Genomic DNA, 16,000 nt, shown 5'->3' on the forward strand with positions numbered 1-16,000 from the left:
GGGACCATTTCTCAATGGTTTTATTAGTGTAACCCTCCCACTATAGGCTTGTGATATGCACTACGCTCCGTGCAACACAACATTTAAATGAATCCAACTTGGGACAATAGTGGGGGACATTCTAATACAATAACGCTCTAGGGTGACCTGTGATTCTCTTTGCTAAATGACATGTGACACAAACTAGTGAAGAAATAAACATGGATTAAATCAGGACAGACACAGAATCTCTTTTCATCCATATATTGATCAACATTATTTTGGCATACTTTGCAATAAAGAAAACCACAATATGAAAAACAATAAACCACCCCAGGGTTTTTTCTTTAGTATTAGGTTAGAGTTCGGTTGTTAGCAACTTGCTATGTTGGCGCGCTTAACATTGGAGCTGGTAACAGATGTATGAATTGTTGACTGTGCAAAGTACAGTCAATACACGTCTCACAGAAATGTCAACACAAACCCGCTCCAGTTGCCGTCAACAGTCCGGTCTCGCCAACTTCCGTCCACCGAAAGATGCCACCGAAGTGCTGGTCGTGTATTGCATGCCTCACTATCTGAGTAAAATGACAGTTCTCTCTACAGTCAGTGCTCCCGCAAGAAGGTGGAACGTAAGGAAGATACCCTTTCCAAAACTTGTAAGGGCGTAATAGTTTGTGAAAGACCCAGAGAAACACAAATATCCGACGAGGCAAAATCCGATTTTGGAATCCCTGCAGGACGCATTTTTTTTTGGTCTCGAAAAGAGGACATGTCCGGGTAAAAGAGGACATCTGGTCACCCTAGTTTTATTCTTTAAAGAGGGAAATTCACACCTTTTTATCGCAACTTTCACTTTCTCCCGCAATTTAATCGCAACAAACACTTAAAAAACACCACAACTTTCATCGCAACTTTTTGGAAAAGCTCCCGGGAAATCTGGAATTTTTGCCCGCAACTATCACAAAAAAGGACTGTTCAATGTATGAATATGCTTATTATTGGCATTATTTAAACTACAATATAATAATTTATAGTGTTATTGAGGCGTAGAGGGATGGTGTGACAAAGTGCCACCATAAATTATTATATTGTAGTTTAAACAAAATTCCCCACTGCCACCCCAGGTGAAAATGTGTAGATCCACCCTTGCTTGGCACTAACTTGAAATACAGCTCTTAAGACCCTCTGCTCCCCCATAACATAAAATGTACGCGTCATTTCAGAGAGTAATATAAAAAATAATTAGGCAACACAAAATGTGAATAAATACGTTTTCACACAGTTTAACAGTATGCAAAGCTAGATTGTATTTGGTGTGAGGATAACTTGATTTCCCATAGTAAAATATTTTTGTAATGTTTGGGCAATAGGTTTTGTCACGCCAACATCTATGTTCACCCTGGTAGTTCTCATCATCACCATAGTGGTGTGCCTGTCACACGTCTGCTTCGGACATTTCAAGTACCTCAGCGCTCACAACTACAAGGTACGGGTCACCGTGCTCAAGGTACGGCCAACTGTTTTTTGTTCCTTCATTTCAGGTAGTGGAAGTAGCCTCTGTTGGACAGTGAAGACAATCCTCTAATCTACTCATTTCCTTTGTTCCGCTTTTTATTCCTGTCAGATTGACACCAAGGAGACAGATGTTGATGGGGTTGAAAATGGACACCCGCAACGCTCTTCTCCCACAAATAAGTCTCAGGTAAGATGGTAATTACTCACGTTGGTATGTGTTGTACTCAAAGGTTTGGAGATGGTAAAGAACTGATCAAATACAGGAGTTGGAAAGCTGACATCATTTAAACAAAAATGTTGGCTTGCATGCCGGTCCTATGTTTTTTTCAACCATAGTTTGGCCAATCATATATTTTCTAATCTGATGCAGGTACCTAGATTCCGCATGGGTTTTATTATTGGTTGTGCTCATGCCTTCGGTGAGCACAACAATTGTTCTCTCACATATATAACATTATTGGGTGTGCTTTGCCTTCAACAAGGGCACAACCTTTGTTCTCTCTCACATATATTATTATTATTTATTTTCCCACCCCTAAGGATTAGTCAATATTAGGACTACATAAACAATGTAGGTGTCAAAAAGTTTGTCTTGGTAGCGATTGAGTTGCTTGTATTTTTATTTACGTTCCGTTGCACGGTTTAAGTTGAAATTACGTTTTTGTTGCAAAAAGTGAAGCTAACGGTGGCTAACTTGCTAGCCACAGTCACTGACGTTACTAATAACACATCACGAAAACGTGTGATTACCTGTAGCAGAACATTCATTTAGCAGCTCCTTAACTTCTGGGAGAGAGCTTAGCTAACTATAGGCTTGTTTTACTGCAAGACATCTGCAGAAACGCCACAAGCAAAGTTTGATATCTATTTATCGATTTTACTTTGTGATATGAAACACAACCGTGAAGTGTAATGTACAAGATAAACTGATATTATTAAGGAAGTACATCTACTTTTGGAAACGGTAGCCTACTATTTCACTGAAGCATTAGCATCATGACATTAGCCTGTGTTGCCCGGGCAAACCGTACTACAGCAGTCTATGATGCATCTGTTTTCAATCGTTAAAATAAACATTCCTCACAAATACATTTTCGTTGTAGGATTTATTATGTCATTAGATTACAAGTAAACAATTTGTTGGTCAAATTATCATTACCTGTGGTTTCAAACCAGTGTAGCTCACTGCAACGCTGTACGCGAGACCAGAGCCCGTCTACCATATTAGACATTCTCTGGCGAAAAAACCCAACTCCACAGCTGTTTAGGAAGCCAAACGGCGACAGAACATGTTTGGCACTACCCTTACTTAAATCAAAAGTCTTTCAATAGGTGAAACTATCTGACTACTAACCTGAACTTCAATGCCACAGCATAAACTTTGTCAACATGTTCACGAAGGTCTCTTAAATTACAGAATTGCCCATTTTAAAGTGAAGTAGGTATACATTCTGAGTGTTCCCTTCGATCTAGCTAGTTAGCTAGCTTGCACGGGCATTTCTCTCCCGTCTGCAGCACTAACAAGATATGGACAGATGAGGGGAAATGGTGTCCCGTTTTCGCTCATTTAATGCGTTCAACCTCATATTCCGTTTCCATATAGATGAAATGTAGGGCTATATCTATGAATGTGTAGACTCAAATATACACAAAGAACCGTTTTTCATTTCCTGCGCATTCAAACAATCCCCTCCTATGTGAAGTTTGCCCAACACTAGCAGCTAGGCTAGCTTGCTCGTAGCACAATTTACCGGGGTCAGCTTTTCCATGCAGGGCTCTAGACTGAGACCAAACCAGATTTGGCTTTGTTACTGACAATGATCGCTTCCAGCGAACTTCTTTTGATCTAACCAATTCCCCTAAATAAATGTCAAGCTTATTTACTTTATTGGAAGCACATTTCAGTTAGTAGATGGTACTGTTTGAATCTCGATTCCATCTGAAATACTGCCGGTGACAACATTGTTTCAATAGCTTGTTTCAAAGAGGGTTCAGCTTGTTCAGCTTGTTTCAAATTCATTCCTAATAAATGAATGCAATATGAGTAGGCTAAATGCTTGAAAATATCACTAGAAGGGAAACATTTAAGGTGACGTTTCAGTCATAGAATTCAGATTTGTTTTACACCTGATTGCCCAATAATTCCTTCGTTTGATCTTACTTTTCAACTGAGGCTATCACTCTTCCCTCTTGCAGGGGAAATCCGAAGACAACCGTTTAATTTTACACTTCACTTTTAGTACTTTGAATTGTAAATGAGCAGCAACAAATGTATGCATTTAAATCAATGCAATCTTCATAAATAATAAGTACGCATTTTTATATAAAATATATAGAAATATCAGTTGTAAAAATTACAGTTAATAAACGGACCCATTTGCAACCGATGCAAGCAAGCACACCCTACAATATCCCCAGAAATTGTACCCTCTCTAGTTATTATGAAGTACATTTACATTTATTCATTTAGTAGACACTTTTATCCAAAGCGACTTCCAAGAGAGAGCTTTACAAAAGTGCATAGGTCTATGATCATAAACAACAAGATAGCCCCAAAAACATTGCGGGTTGCCAAAACATTAAGCATACATTGTGAAAAGCAAATAAGTGCCAATGGGAAGAAACATAAGAGCATGTAGTTAAACAAATTACAATTTAACAACATGAACCTCAAAAGTGCAAAAGTGAACCTTTAGGAAAGCAAGCAACAATAAAATACATCACAGCGAGGACAGCAAGTAGTTAAATTTGTTACAACTAACCAACAAGTGCAACATGCCCCTCAATAAATGTAATTGTGTTCCTGGAGGAAATAAAATAACATCTGAACCAACAAGTCTTTCTTAAGTACCGTTGTACTCCCTGTACAAGTGTGTCTTTAGCCTGTTCTTGAAGGTGGGGAGACAGTCAGGGCCTCATTTACTAACATTGTGACCGCAGCTTAATCTGCGCTTTTGCCCAACCGCAAATAGGGCACGGTTTATTTCCGCATTTTGTGTGGTATTTATCAAACCAGATCCTCATTGGGCAATCAGCGCCTTGCTCCTTTTTAGTGTTAATTAGCGCGCCGTTAAAAGACGGGAGAAATCGCCTGCATGCTACTGCCACCATGGGTGAATCGAGGAAAAGAAAAAGAAGGTTCAGCAAACAGGAGATAGAAATATTGGTTCACGAAGTTACAGCTAACATTAAATAGCCTGGTCCTAACCAGACCCTCCGCCGCCATTACTGAACTACTCAAACTAGTGCTGCGGGGGAGTCAGATGGCTGAGCGGTGAGGGAGTCGGGCTAGTACTCAGAAGGTTACCGGATCGATTCCCCACTGTGTCAAATGATGTTGTGTCCTTGGGCAAGGCACTTCACCCTACTTGTCTCGGGGGGAGTGTCCCTGTACTTACTGTAAGTCGCTCTGGATAAGAGCATCTGCTAAATGACTAAATGTAAATGTAGTGCACAACATTAACGTCATCATTCTCAGCCACTCCGTCTGTTCGCTGATAGGACCTACATTTTTTTTTTCTGAAAACCGACTTCAAAGTCAAACTCCCAGACCTAGTACAGAAGCTAAATCCAAATTGAGCGGAAGTACGCAGGAGGGCAGAGCCAGGCTAAACATTAACATGTTAAAAGGAAGAAACACACCTCTCCTCCCATCTCTTTGCGGCACACACCCACTTTCCCTTATACCCTCCCAGCAGCGGTAATCTGTGTAACATGCGTAACATGGTAGCGTCTGGGTAGGTTGAAGACCAGACGGGCTGCTGAATTCTGAATCCTCTGGAGAGGGCGCGTTGCGCATGCTGGGAGACCGGTGAGAAGCGATTTAGTAGTCCAACTTGGACAGGACAAGTGCTTGGACTAGCAGCGGTGGAATGCTCAGACAGGTATCTCCTAATCTTCTGGATGTTGTAGAGGGTGAATCTACACGACCGGGAGACTGCAGCAATGTGGGCCGTGAGGGAGAGCTTGTCATCCATGGTAACCCTAAGGTTGGGTTAACCCTGGTAGAGGAGGAAGGGGTCACCGTCGCAGATCCCAGGGTGATTTGAGAGATCGTGGGAGATGGAGGGTTTGGCCGGGATGATGAGAAGTTCTGTTTAGGCGAGGTTCAGATGGAGATCATCCAGGTAGTATGATTTTGTCGGTAACAGTTATTAGCAATGCTAACGTATCCTGTATCTAGCACCTGCCTTTCTCCGGTTCTTTCAAATAGATAATCTAGACAGGCGTTAGCAATAGGCCAGACTGCTATTCGTTTTCTGGCAATTTTTGCGGAAGCTTCCCTTCTAATGCCGACTAAAGCTAGTCTAGCTAGAGTCATTTGCTAAGTAAAGTATGTTGATGTGTTTAGAAACTTATTTAGCATTCTACCTATGTTAGATACAGGAAACGTTAGCATTGCTAATAACTGTTAGCGACAAAATCATACTGTACTTACAGCTTGCGGTTGCAATGAGCAGATTGGTTTGAACAGCACCTCTTTTCAGGTTCAGCTTCTTAGCAAATCCTGCTTGAAATTGTCCAAGGTTGTCAAAACTGTCTTGGGTAAAATGTTCAGAGCAAATAAATAATTGAGTGTTGAACTTCGCCGGGATCTCCTCATAGACAAACAGCAGCCATGCCTGTCAAATGTTTGGCTCCTTGGAAAGACTATGAGTGTTAGCCTTCCCTGTACAGCCTGGGACACAGCATTTACGACCGTGGTCCAATTTCAATATCCTTGTTATAATTCAAAACGTTCATCTTTGTGATTCCTTAGAAGTAGCCTATACAGAGCAGCGAGCAGCTAAACTAGTATCAGAGATCTACGCTACCTCAGGCTGGTTTGGATGTAAATTTTGGGGCGTGACAGTTACAGACCAGAGCCAAAAAAGGCGGGCCACCGGACTGCGACATTTACTAACAGGTTTGCGCCCATTTCAGGCGTGAAATAGCGGGTAAAGACATAACACCGTATTTACAAAGGCAGCGCACTTAAGTAAAAACGCAGATTACCATTGCTGGGAGGGTATAAGGGAAAGTGGGTGTGTATGACTAAATGTAAATGTATATTTCTAGCTCCTGTCCACTGAACTTTTTCTTTTCCTCGAATCACCAATGGTGGCAGTAACATGCAGGTGATTTTTCCCGTCTTTTAATTAACACTAATGGGCGCTGATTGCTCGACGAGGATCTGGTTTGATAAATACCACGCAAAATGTGGAAATAAACCGTGCGCTATTTGCGGTTGGGCAAAGGCGCAGATTAAGCTGCAGTCGCAATGTTTGTAAATGAGGCCCTTAGTTGGATCAGTCATAGAAGGTGAGTCAGTAGGAAAGATAGGAATTCAGTGAACTGACTTCTAATATCAACAACTTTCTTCTCAAAGAAGGAAGAGAAGTCATCTGCTGACAGGGAGGAGGGGGGGCGGGGATGGGGGGTTATGAGGGTGGAGAAAAGTTTGTGAGGATTTGAGACAGATAATTGGAGTACAAGGTTTATTCACTATATAAGGCCAAAGACGCTAGTGTTTAAAACTATTTGATTTAATGGCAGGGAGATTGACTGGCAGAAAATTTAGATTGATCGATAATATCTGACTTCAATTTTGAAATGTGCATAACTTGGAAAGCCCTACTGAAATTGATTCAGAGGCCTTAAGTTAAAACCTACTTCGAAAGTGTATGTCTATAGACAGTAATGGCCTTATTAAACCAACTAACTCAAGGTTGTCAGTGCCTTAGTGTGAGAGATACAAGGAGAACCAGTCACTTTAAATGCAAAATTATACTTTATTATCTAAATAGTAAGATAATCAATATAAACAAATCAATACAATACATGCCTTCAGACCAATCGTTAAAGAAGGAACCAGAGCTTGTATAGTAAACAAAACTCGAAGTGATTGGTATAGCTTTGCCATATATACACCCAATCTGCATACCAAAATAGGGACACCGGCTATGTGAAAGAAAGATTTCCTAACGCATACAATTTCAAATCACCGAAGGCATCACATTTGGTTTACTGCAGCCATTGAGTAAACCAAATGTGATGCCTTTGCAAGACCAGGGAATATGCTAACACATTTTGGACTACTGCATGCACAAACTGAATGTATTAGTAGAATGTGATGCATAAAATAAGAAACAAAAACATATCAAACATGACATTAAAAGCTGTTTGGAACTGCATTAACATCAACACAATGATAATTGTGTAGTCATCCTCAGTTCACCTTCCTCTTCAACTGTTCGAGACCACCTCACCAGTGGTGTGTGTTAGAAGTAGGGGTGGAACGGTAGATGTATTCGTGTTAAACCTAAACGGTACCGGCATCCCGCTTCTAGCTAGCGTTAAACCGGAAACAAAACAACAGGCACCCCTTACACTCTTTGTTTGGGCTTGCGAGCCGGCTAAAGAGTCAGGCCTAATTCTTTTTGTCAATGTCTCTGTACAAATACAGAGACGTATCGTACAGGACTGGATATGCAGCCACACAAGCGATTAGTTTCTCCTCCATCTTGAAACTGAAAGCTAGAAATGTTTACCATGGTTGCTACGTTACTAGAAACCAGTGGCGAACCGTGAGTACTACAGCTGGGCCTTCACCTCGGCCATCACCGCCGAGAAAAAAATAATCGCGGAAAAAAGCAACAATACGATTAATTGAATGGGTTAAACAAGTGCAATCCTTTAATTACTGTAGCTAACGATGACACGGATGTAAACAAATAGACCATACTGTAACGTCAGTAACATCTGTTCAGGCACACCGAGTAAAACGCTCGCCTTCTGTGTAGGAGTAACGCGTATCTATTAAGTGATAATACTTGTATCTGAAATAGTACACTAACTAAACTGGTAAATAAATTATAGAGATGGAGCAGCATATTTCTTTCACCTTCCATGTTCATCTTGACATTAGCTATAGCTATAGAGCGCAAGCTAACCCCAGTGTCATGGCAACTGAACATCATCATATCTGAAAAGCTCCGAGGACCCCGTCCACACTACTACGCGAACCCGGCGTTTTCAAATGTCTCCGGCTAGGGGAGCATATTCGAAAAGCTCCGTTTTCAGTGTCCGAATACGCCGTATTAGTGTGGACGGGAGGTGCAAACGCAGACATGTATGCGTCACTCTTCACACCAAAACACATAGCTTGGCCTTCTCCAGGATTTGTGAAGTCCTAACCAATGAATGAGCCAGCTAACTGGGCCTTAATATAGACAGACGATTCTGATTGGATAACATGTTTTCAGGACATGAACTTGACAGTAAGCTTAACTATAGAACATAGATAAGAGAAAATGTATTGTATTAAATTAAATGAGATATAATTGTTTTAAATTATTTATTGAATACTTTATTATTAGTATTAAAAATATTATTATTTATAATTTGTTTAGGCCTTCTCTGAAGGCGTAGAAGGCCCTGAAGGTTCCCCACTGCTAGAAACAAGAAAACACTCCGATTGGCCATCGCTATCGAAAACCGCTCCTCATTTGCATAAAGTTGAGAACATCTCAACTCGAAATGCTTGAATCGCATTGCGGTGCTACCCACAGTGCACCACGCAAGCAATTCGCCTGGCTCCATTGAAAATGAATGGATAGCATGTTGTTGAGTCACTCGCGTCGCTGCAGTGGACACACGCCGTAAGGAAGAGTATGGCGAGTGGTGGCTGCCGGCCTCTTTAAGATCGCAAGTTTGGGATAACTTCGGTTTAACATTCAGTTACAGTAGTACAGGCGAGAGAGTGGTGGACAAGACGAGCACAGTGTGTCGGCAGTGTTCAGCAGTTGTGGGGTATGTGAGTGGAAATACATCTAACGTGTAAAGCCAGAATTCAAGTGGCACTGTGTAGGTCTGAATAGTCAAAAGATGCAGTTTCAATTAGGGCTGGGCGATATGGGTAAAAACATTTCTATATAGATATTTATATTTACATTCGATAACGATAATTAAACGATAGACCACAGATCTGTAGTAGTAGCTAAATAAGTCTCCTCCTCAACTTTTTCCCTACAGTCGGCATAAAGTTTAGGCAGAGCGGTGTGAGAGAAATGTTTGCGGCCAGGGGGCACATACCTGGGATCAAGTAACTTAAGCTTTTTAAAACCTTGCTTTTTATCAATAGCCTACCTATCAATACCTTGGCGCAAACTCACACTTTCTGCATGTTCCAACGAGTGATTTTGCTTCAGGTGGTAAAAAAGGTTTCTTATATATTAGTATTATAATTGGACCAATACGCTGTTCTTATTGGTTCAGAGACGTTCTAAGAAATCCGCAAAACCGTTTGCGGACCTCGCCAGAAAGGTCCACTCGAGGTGCTCGGTATATTTTAGTGAGCGTAGGCTACCATTTCTCCGCAACTTCCTGCTGCATCACAGAAATTAAATGGACTGCTGTTCCTAATTATTCTCTATCGACATTATCGATATTATTGAAAATGAATTAATGTTAGATATCTTTATCGAGGGAAGTCATTACTTCGATAGTTATTTTTATTGATTTATCGCCCAGCCCTAGTTTCAATACAATTCATTTAGTTTGAACAAACACAGTTTTAACAAGGTACTTCGGAGGAAAGTTCTCCCTTATAAGAACAGAGTACAGATGTTACTAATCAATTAATACAGCGGTCACCATGCACGCACAATAGACCAGTGTCCCATGTCTTTTGATGTAGTGATTCTCTTTCTCAAAGTGTATGAGACACAAACAGGATACCAGCCCTATCTCCTGGGGACAAAAGGTTCAGGGCATATGGGTCAACTGACTAATCCTAACCCCACTCTCCCCAATTTACGTGCCCTTGCTGGCCATTGATTAGATCAGTCATTAATACCTTAGCTTATCATTTGTTTAAACACAACCTCAGTCTCTTATAAACACATACTTTGTAACTATGTCAAAAAATGCTATTACTCATGCTTACGCATATAACGCATCTGGATAAGAGCGTGTGCTAAATGACAAAAAATATCCAACGCCATCACCCAGGTGTGCAAATCACTGGAACGAGACAAAAAAACTGTCCAACTTCTCCTCCCTACAGTGCTTAACCATCCTTTAGATACACCTACAAATAGGGCAAAAAAAAATCACAGAATCAGAATTTACATGTCATCTTCAATGCGCCCGTATTCACTCGTAGAGGAACCTGGATTGTTTTGCTTTTCCCTCCATTGTACTAAACTCGTACCGAACCGTGATGTCTGAACCACGGTATGAACCAAACTGTGGCTTCAGTGCACCGTTCCACCTCTAGTTAGAAGGTGTGAATGTCATTTAACATTACAGTCCCTTTGGTGCAAATGAACGACTGTCCCAAAAGAATGTCAGAGTGACCAGTGACAAAGGGGTTCAGTGTTTCCCCTATGTTGATTTTACCGTGGCGGCCCGCCACGGTTAAATTTTTGCCGCCACGGTATCAGAATTAGAGCTGTACAAAATTTTAGGCCGTCTATCAGCCGTGATTGTTAGAGCGCATGTCGGAGAATAGCACAGACGCGCTTCACAGCGCAGTTGAGATTGCGCGTGTGCATCCTTGAGAACTGAAAGTCGTATAATTTATGTTGTCAGTTCATTTAAGGCTGTTATTGTATTAGTCTATAGTTCTTGCAAATTTAAATTAAGTGCTAACTGGTGATTTTCGTTGTTTGTATTCTTCCCCTGCTAGCGAAATTGCACGTCTGTTGATTCGTTAGCGATTGCTGCCCTTGCTCACGTTTGTATTTTAGGTGCATTATTATGCTTAAGTAGCCTAGTTTTAATGAATAAATAGTGGTTATTCTGTTATTTTTTGCTACAGAATACTTAGCCTATCAAGATCAAATGAAGCAGACAGTGTACATGCTTCCGAGTGGCCTACCTTAATCTGTAGGCTAGGCCACTGCATTTACAATAAGTTGTTAGGTCAATTATTAATTGGCAGCATTTATGCCATTTAGAACATACTGTAAGGTGTCTTTAAGTATGCACATTTTATTTATTTAGGGGAAATAGGACGAAAATATGTGCAATATTACATTAGCTATTAGACTATTATATTAAGCTGCTCCGAAATATAGGGTTAGCACTTTGTTTTGGCCGGGGGGGGGGGGGGGGGGGGGGGGGGGGGGGGGGGGGGTGTTAGACCTGAACTGCCCCCACTGCTAAAAAAAAACCTAGGGGAAACACTGGGGTTTGTTCATTCAGGTCTCTGCCAATACAGCCCTATTCACTTTGAGTTTACATTGTTGAGTGTGCCCCTCAGGTAAATGTGCTTTACAGTTGTAATACTATACTTTGTGAGAGACAGTATTCTTTATAGGGTGAATAAAGTGAATGTTCTTTTTTCTTTTGCAGCAGCAGATGTACATTGCACAAGTCCTTCAAGACCCAAACTCTGATGAGGCTGGGGCAGGCAGTGGGGAGGAAGACAGAGGGTCTTCGCAGGATGAGGAAATGATAAATGCAGGGAATAGCCTCAATGAGGCCGATTTCCAATCAGGGGAGGACAGCCTAATTGCCAATGAAGTGCACAACTAACACCACCAGCGGAGAAGGAGAAAAGAGAGAGGATGGAGGTGGCATCGAGGGAGAATACCAGAGAGGGTCCACAAACACCAATCTCAAATCACAAAGATAATGCTCGTCATCAGTTACCGTTGAAACCTTGGAAGTCTGATGGAATGAAATATGGCTTTTTTTCACTTTTCTTCATCAGCACTGTTTAAAGTGACAAATACATTGATAAATACATTGTATATGTATTATATCTAAAATATTTTATTTTGAAAGAAGTTCTTCTTTTATGCCCTTTTCCCTCTGTCACCCTAGATTCAATTTCGATTGAGCATTTGCCAGGATTCAAAGGGAAGAAAAAAATATTTAATCATGATTAAAATATAGAGCAAACAAATTATTAGAACCCCTAAACCCCAATCTGACATTTATTTGAATACAAAAATCTCCCATTCACATCTTGATGATTTAATGACTTGACCAAATCAATTTATATCTCTCCCATTTGTGAAGCTCATGTCCATGGACAAATGTCCTGACATTTACAGTAGATTGATCGTTAAGAAATTATGGATTTACAATGTTCACAGTGATACCATCCAATGATATGGCTATTAATAATCTTTAGGTGACATTAGACATGCGAGACAGGGGATCTGGACAAAGCCAGTTCTTGACAGTTCAGACACCAGCTCCTGTTCCTTTCCATATCATTTAGCTTTGATGGGGTTGCTCCTCACTGACTCAGAATTTTTTTTGGATGCAGAAGACACTTTCTTTAGTTTTTCTTTATTTCACCTCTACTACCTTAAAAATGAACATGTACCCCAGAAATTGGGTCATTTTGTGTTTGTGCTGTATAGTAAGAAACTAGTATCTGCTGATATTGGAGGTAGGTCATTCAGCAATAGTTCTGTAGTTCATCTTCTGTTGTGGGTCATGGAAAAAGCTGTGCTTTTTCACCCATTGGTTTACCTTTCCCCTTGTTATCAGGTCCATTTAAGGTGTTTCTGTGTGTTTTGTCTTCTCTGTGTGCACTAAAAGTAGATCAATACATACAAATTTACAGATGAAGGATGGAAATGATCAGGTAACTAAAAGTATACATTCTAAAATGTTCATGATTGTCTGTCAAGAGTGTCCGACATTTCCTTCTACATTGTTGGGAAGAAAATATAATACTGCATATTTAGACAAAAAAATGTATACAACATACTACGTTAAAAATATATAAAATCTGGATGAGACAGTAGTGTTATGCTTGTAAAGCTTAAATCATTATTAGCATTTGGTTTTGATAATCATTGTCATTGTAGTTACAAAGCAAGTAGAACATCGATGTATTCCCTTCTAGTAAACCTCTTTATGTTTGACAAAGTCAGCTGGTGCCTGGAGACGGTTCAAAAGGAAACTAGAAAGAAGGCAGGGCGCGGGTAGACACCAATAAACTGTTCTTGCCTATAGTTGTACTTTTTACCCTTAAAACCCTCCAATCAGAGGTACACTGAGGTCAAGCTTTATGCATCTCTGGAGGAACCCGAGTCCCTATGAACAATCTGGTTTCCTACGTTCGGGGAAAAAAATCATGAAGAGGTTAGATATCCATGTAAATGTAGCCTTAGAGTTTTACTTAGATATTTGTTGTGAAATGCAGCACCAATGAATAGTTATGCTTCCAATTCCTTCAAGTGTTCTGTGAGGATTTAGTGTATAGTGCATTTTAATGCACATATGTCTATGTGAATTACCATTGCGTTGCATCTCTGAGATGCTGGTGAAGTGCAATCTGCTGGGTGTCTATTCAAGGAGAGAAGGCAGCATTGTGGGCGAGCTGGGACATCCATCACATTTGTTTTGCAAGTTCTAGGATAGAACTATGGCACCTGGTTTCATTTGACGCTATGGCCCCTGCCCTGAGTTTCTACTGTTTGAGAGTTAAGCGCAGGTAATGAGGTTGCATACCTGAATACCTCATCTTCTAATAAGTGACATCTGGGGTTCCTCTGTAAGATTTGCCTATGAAACTCTTTCAGTTCGACACAAATAAAAGTATTGGAGCACCTGGAAATGGCAGAAAGTGAATTGGACAGCCCACATGTTGGTAACCTTACAAATTGATCAATCCTATGCCTTTGATAGGTGTAATAATGCCATATCCCATTCTAGCAAGTTTCTAAAAGTACAAGTCAGTGGGACTAGAGGTTGATTCGAGACAATTGTACATCTGGCTCAAAGAATGTGCACTGAAAGTGAAGGTCCACTAGTGTTCACTGTATAATTGTGTTTTTTATTAATTGTAATGCTTATGTTTTGGAATAGAGACGTGTCGTCTCAGAACCATGCATTGTAATTATTTAAGGATGTTAAAACAGTTTTAATCAGGAACGTTGCAATAGCTACAAAGTTCTACATTTAGCAAAGACTAAATCTACTATGTATGTGCAGTGTGACTTGTTGTAATGTTGTATAGTCTCAGGTGTTTTTTTTCCAAACGAAATGTTTACATCAGCTTTTTGTTATATTACTCTTACTCTTGAACTGGAGCATTTTCATATTCGACACAAAGCTAGAATGAACTATGAAAGCTGTAGCCATCAGGAACATTTTAAAGATTGAGCAGGAAAATATACAATCGTCTCGATTATAAATCTTCTCGTCTGACTAAGAAATGTGTTACTCGGTTGAGAAATCTTAACATTTACCAATGCAATGTTTGTTCTCTCTCTGAATACCTTGGCTACATGCATGAGACACTGTAGCATCAATGTGTCAACTATGGGTTTTTTTTCTTCCTTTTTTTTCTAACTTGCATTTCCCTTTCAAAAGAGGGTCCAAAATCCCCTGTCAAGATTGTATGTACACTCACTCCAACAATTACGTAAATGTTTCTGTCACCTGTCCAAGAACTCTGGGTACAGAGGCTTGCAAACAGTCTCTCTCTCTCTCTCTCTCTCTCAAGGGAAATTAAGATACTCATACTCTACGGTGAAAAGGTTGTGAGCTATTTTTGTAAATTGTAAAAGGAACTGTGTTGAGATACACTTAACCTGTTTACAGTTTGAAGTATTTGATACCGAAAATGTATTAAAGAGATGTTAATATCTGTGAGTTGGATTTTTAATACATTAGCCACCAACAGTTATTATTTTCTTTGTTTGAGATACAAAACATTGTAGCATTGTATTTAAATTATGGAAAGATGAATGTGATCTAAAAGAAACTGTAAACTGCTTGGCCGAAATAACTGGGCTTGATTTGCTCCGAGATGATGTGAGTTAGAAACATTTTTTGTAAATAGCTATCAAATGCATTTAGTTATGCGAAGTGTTATGTTATAGAGTGCACATGTACAGTTTCTATAATTCATGACTATTGGGAGAGCTTATTATGAGTATAGCATTTGATCACACTTTTTTATGATGGTGTTTAACACTGAGACGACTTACAGTAGGAAATCCTTGTAGGTAAATTTAACGCTGTGGATTTGTTAGGCTGTGAATACAATTTTTGGGGATTTCTGTCCAAAGGTCGTATGTGACATTTTTTTCAGTTCCTTGATCAATAAAACTGTCATTCATCCTTGATGTTGTTTCCTTCTTGGCTTAATTTAATTTAGTGCAGTTCCACTACTGGGGTGTTTCCCACATTTTGTGGGTTAGTACTTCCTTAAATAATCCTGTACAAGTCCCATGAATATCACTCTATAGTATATCATATCAGTTAGTTTCTGAATGTACATTTCAAACAGATCATTGTTTACTTCTACTTGACTAAGCCTACAATATAACAGATGTTCTGACTTCTACTGATAAAGTAGTTGTTGGCTGCTTTGCTAAATCCCTACTGTTGGAACGGAATTTATATGCACTAGTGTGCAGTGCCTTTGATGCAGTCGGTGATGTTGGTTAGATTCCTGGAATTACAGATAGTGCAGTGCCCATGATGCAGCTGGTGATGATAGTTATTCTCAGTGGATTTGGTACATTTCAACTTTACATTTCTCAAA

General features: G+C 40.0%; 1 protein-coding gene across 7 annotated transcripts in view; it reads left to right on the forward strand.

The window, feature by feature from the left end:
• LOC124483348 (CSC1-like protein 2) overlaps positions 1 to 15,576 on the forward strand; it is a 110,842-nt gene extending 95,266 nt beyond the window's left edge. For 4 of the 7 annotated variants that reach the window (XM_047043760.1, XM_047043761.1, XM_047043758.1 and 1 more), the window contains 3 exons: positions 1,353 to 1,489; positions 1,607 to 1,684; positions 11,836 to 15,576. In XM_047043760.1, the coding sequence (XP_046899716.1) occupies positions 1,353 to 1,489; positions 1,607 to 1,684; positions 11,836 to 12,018 (398 nt within the window). In that variant the 3' untranslated portion in view covers positions 12,019 to 15,576. The remainder of the gene's footprint in view (positions 1 to 1,352; positions 1,490 to 1,606; positions 1,685 to 11,835) is intronic. The other 3 variants (XM_047043762.1, XM_047043763.1, XM_047043764.1) reach the window with 3 other exon arrangements.
• Positions 15,577 to 16,000: the final 424 nt, after the last annotated feature.

The sequence above is a fragment of the Hypomesus transpacificus genome, chromosome 21 (genome assembly GCF_021917145.1).
Source record: "Hypomesus transpacificus isolate Combined female chromosome 21, fHypTra1, whole genome shotgun sequence".
Classification (NCBI taxonomy): Eukaryota; Metazoa; Chordata; class Actinopteri; order Osmeriformes; family Osmeridae; genus Hypomesus; species Hypomesus transpacificus.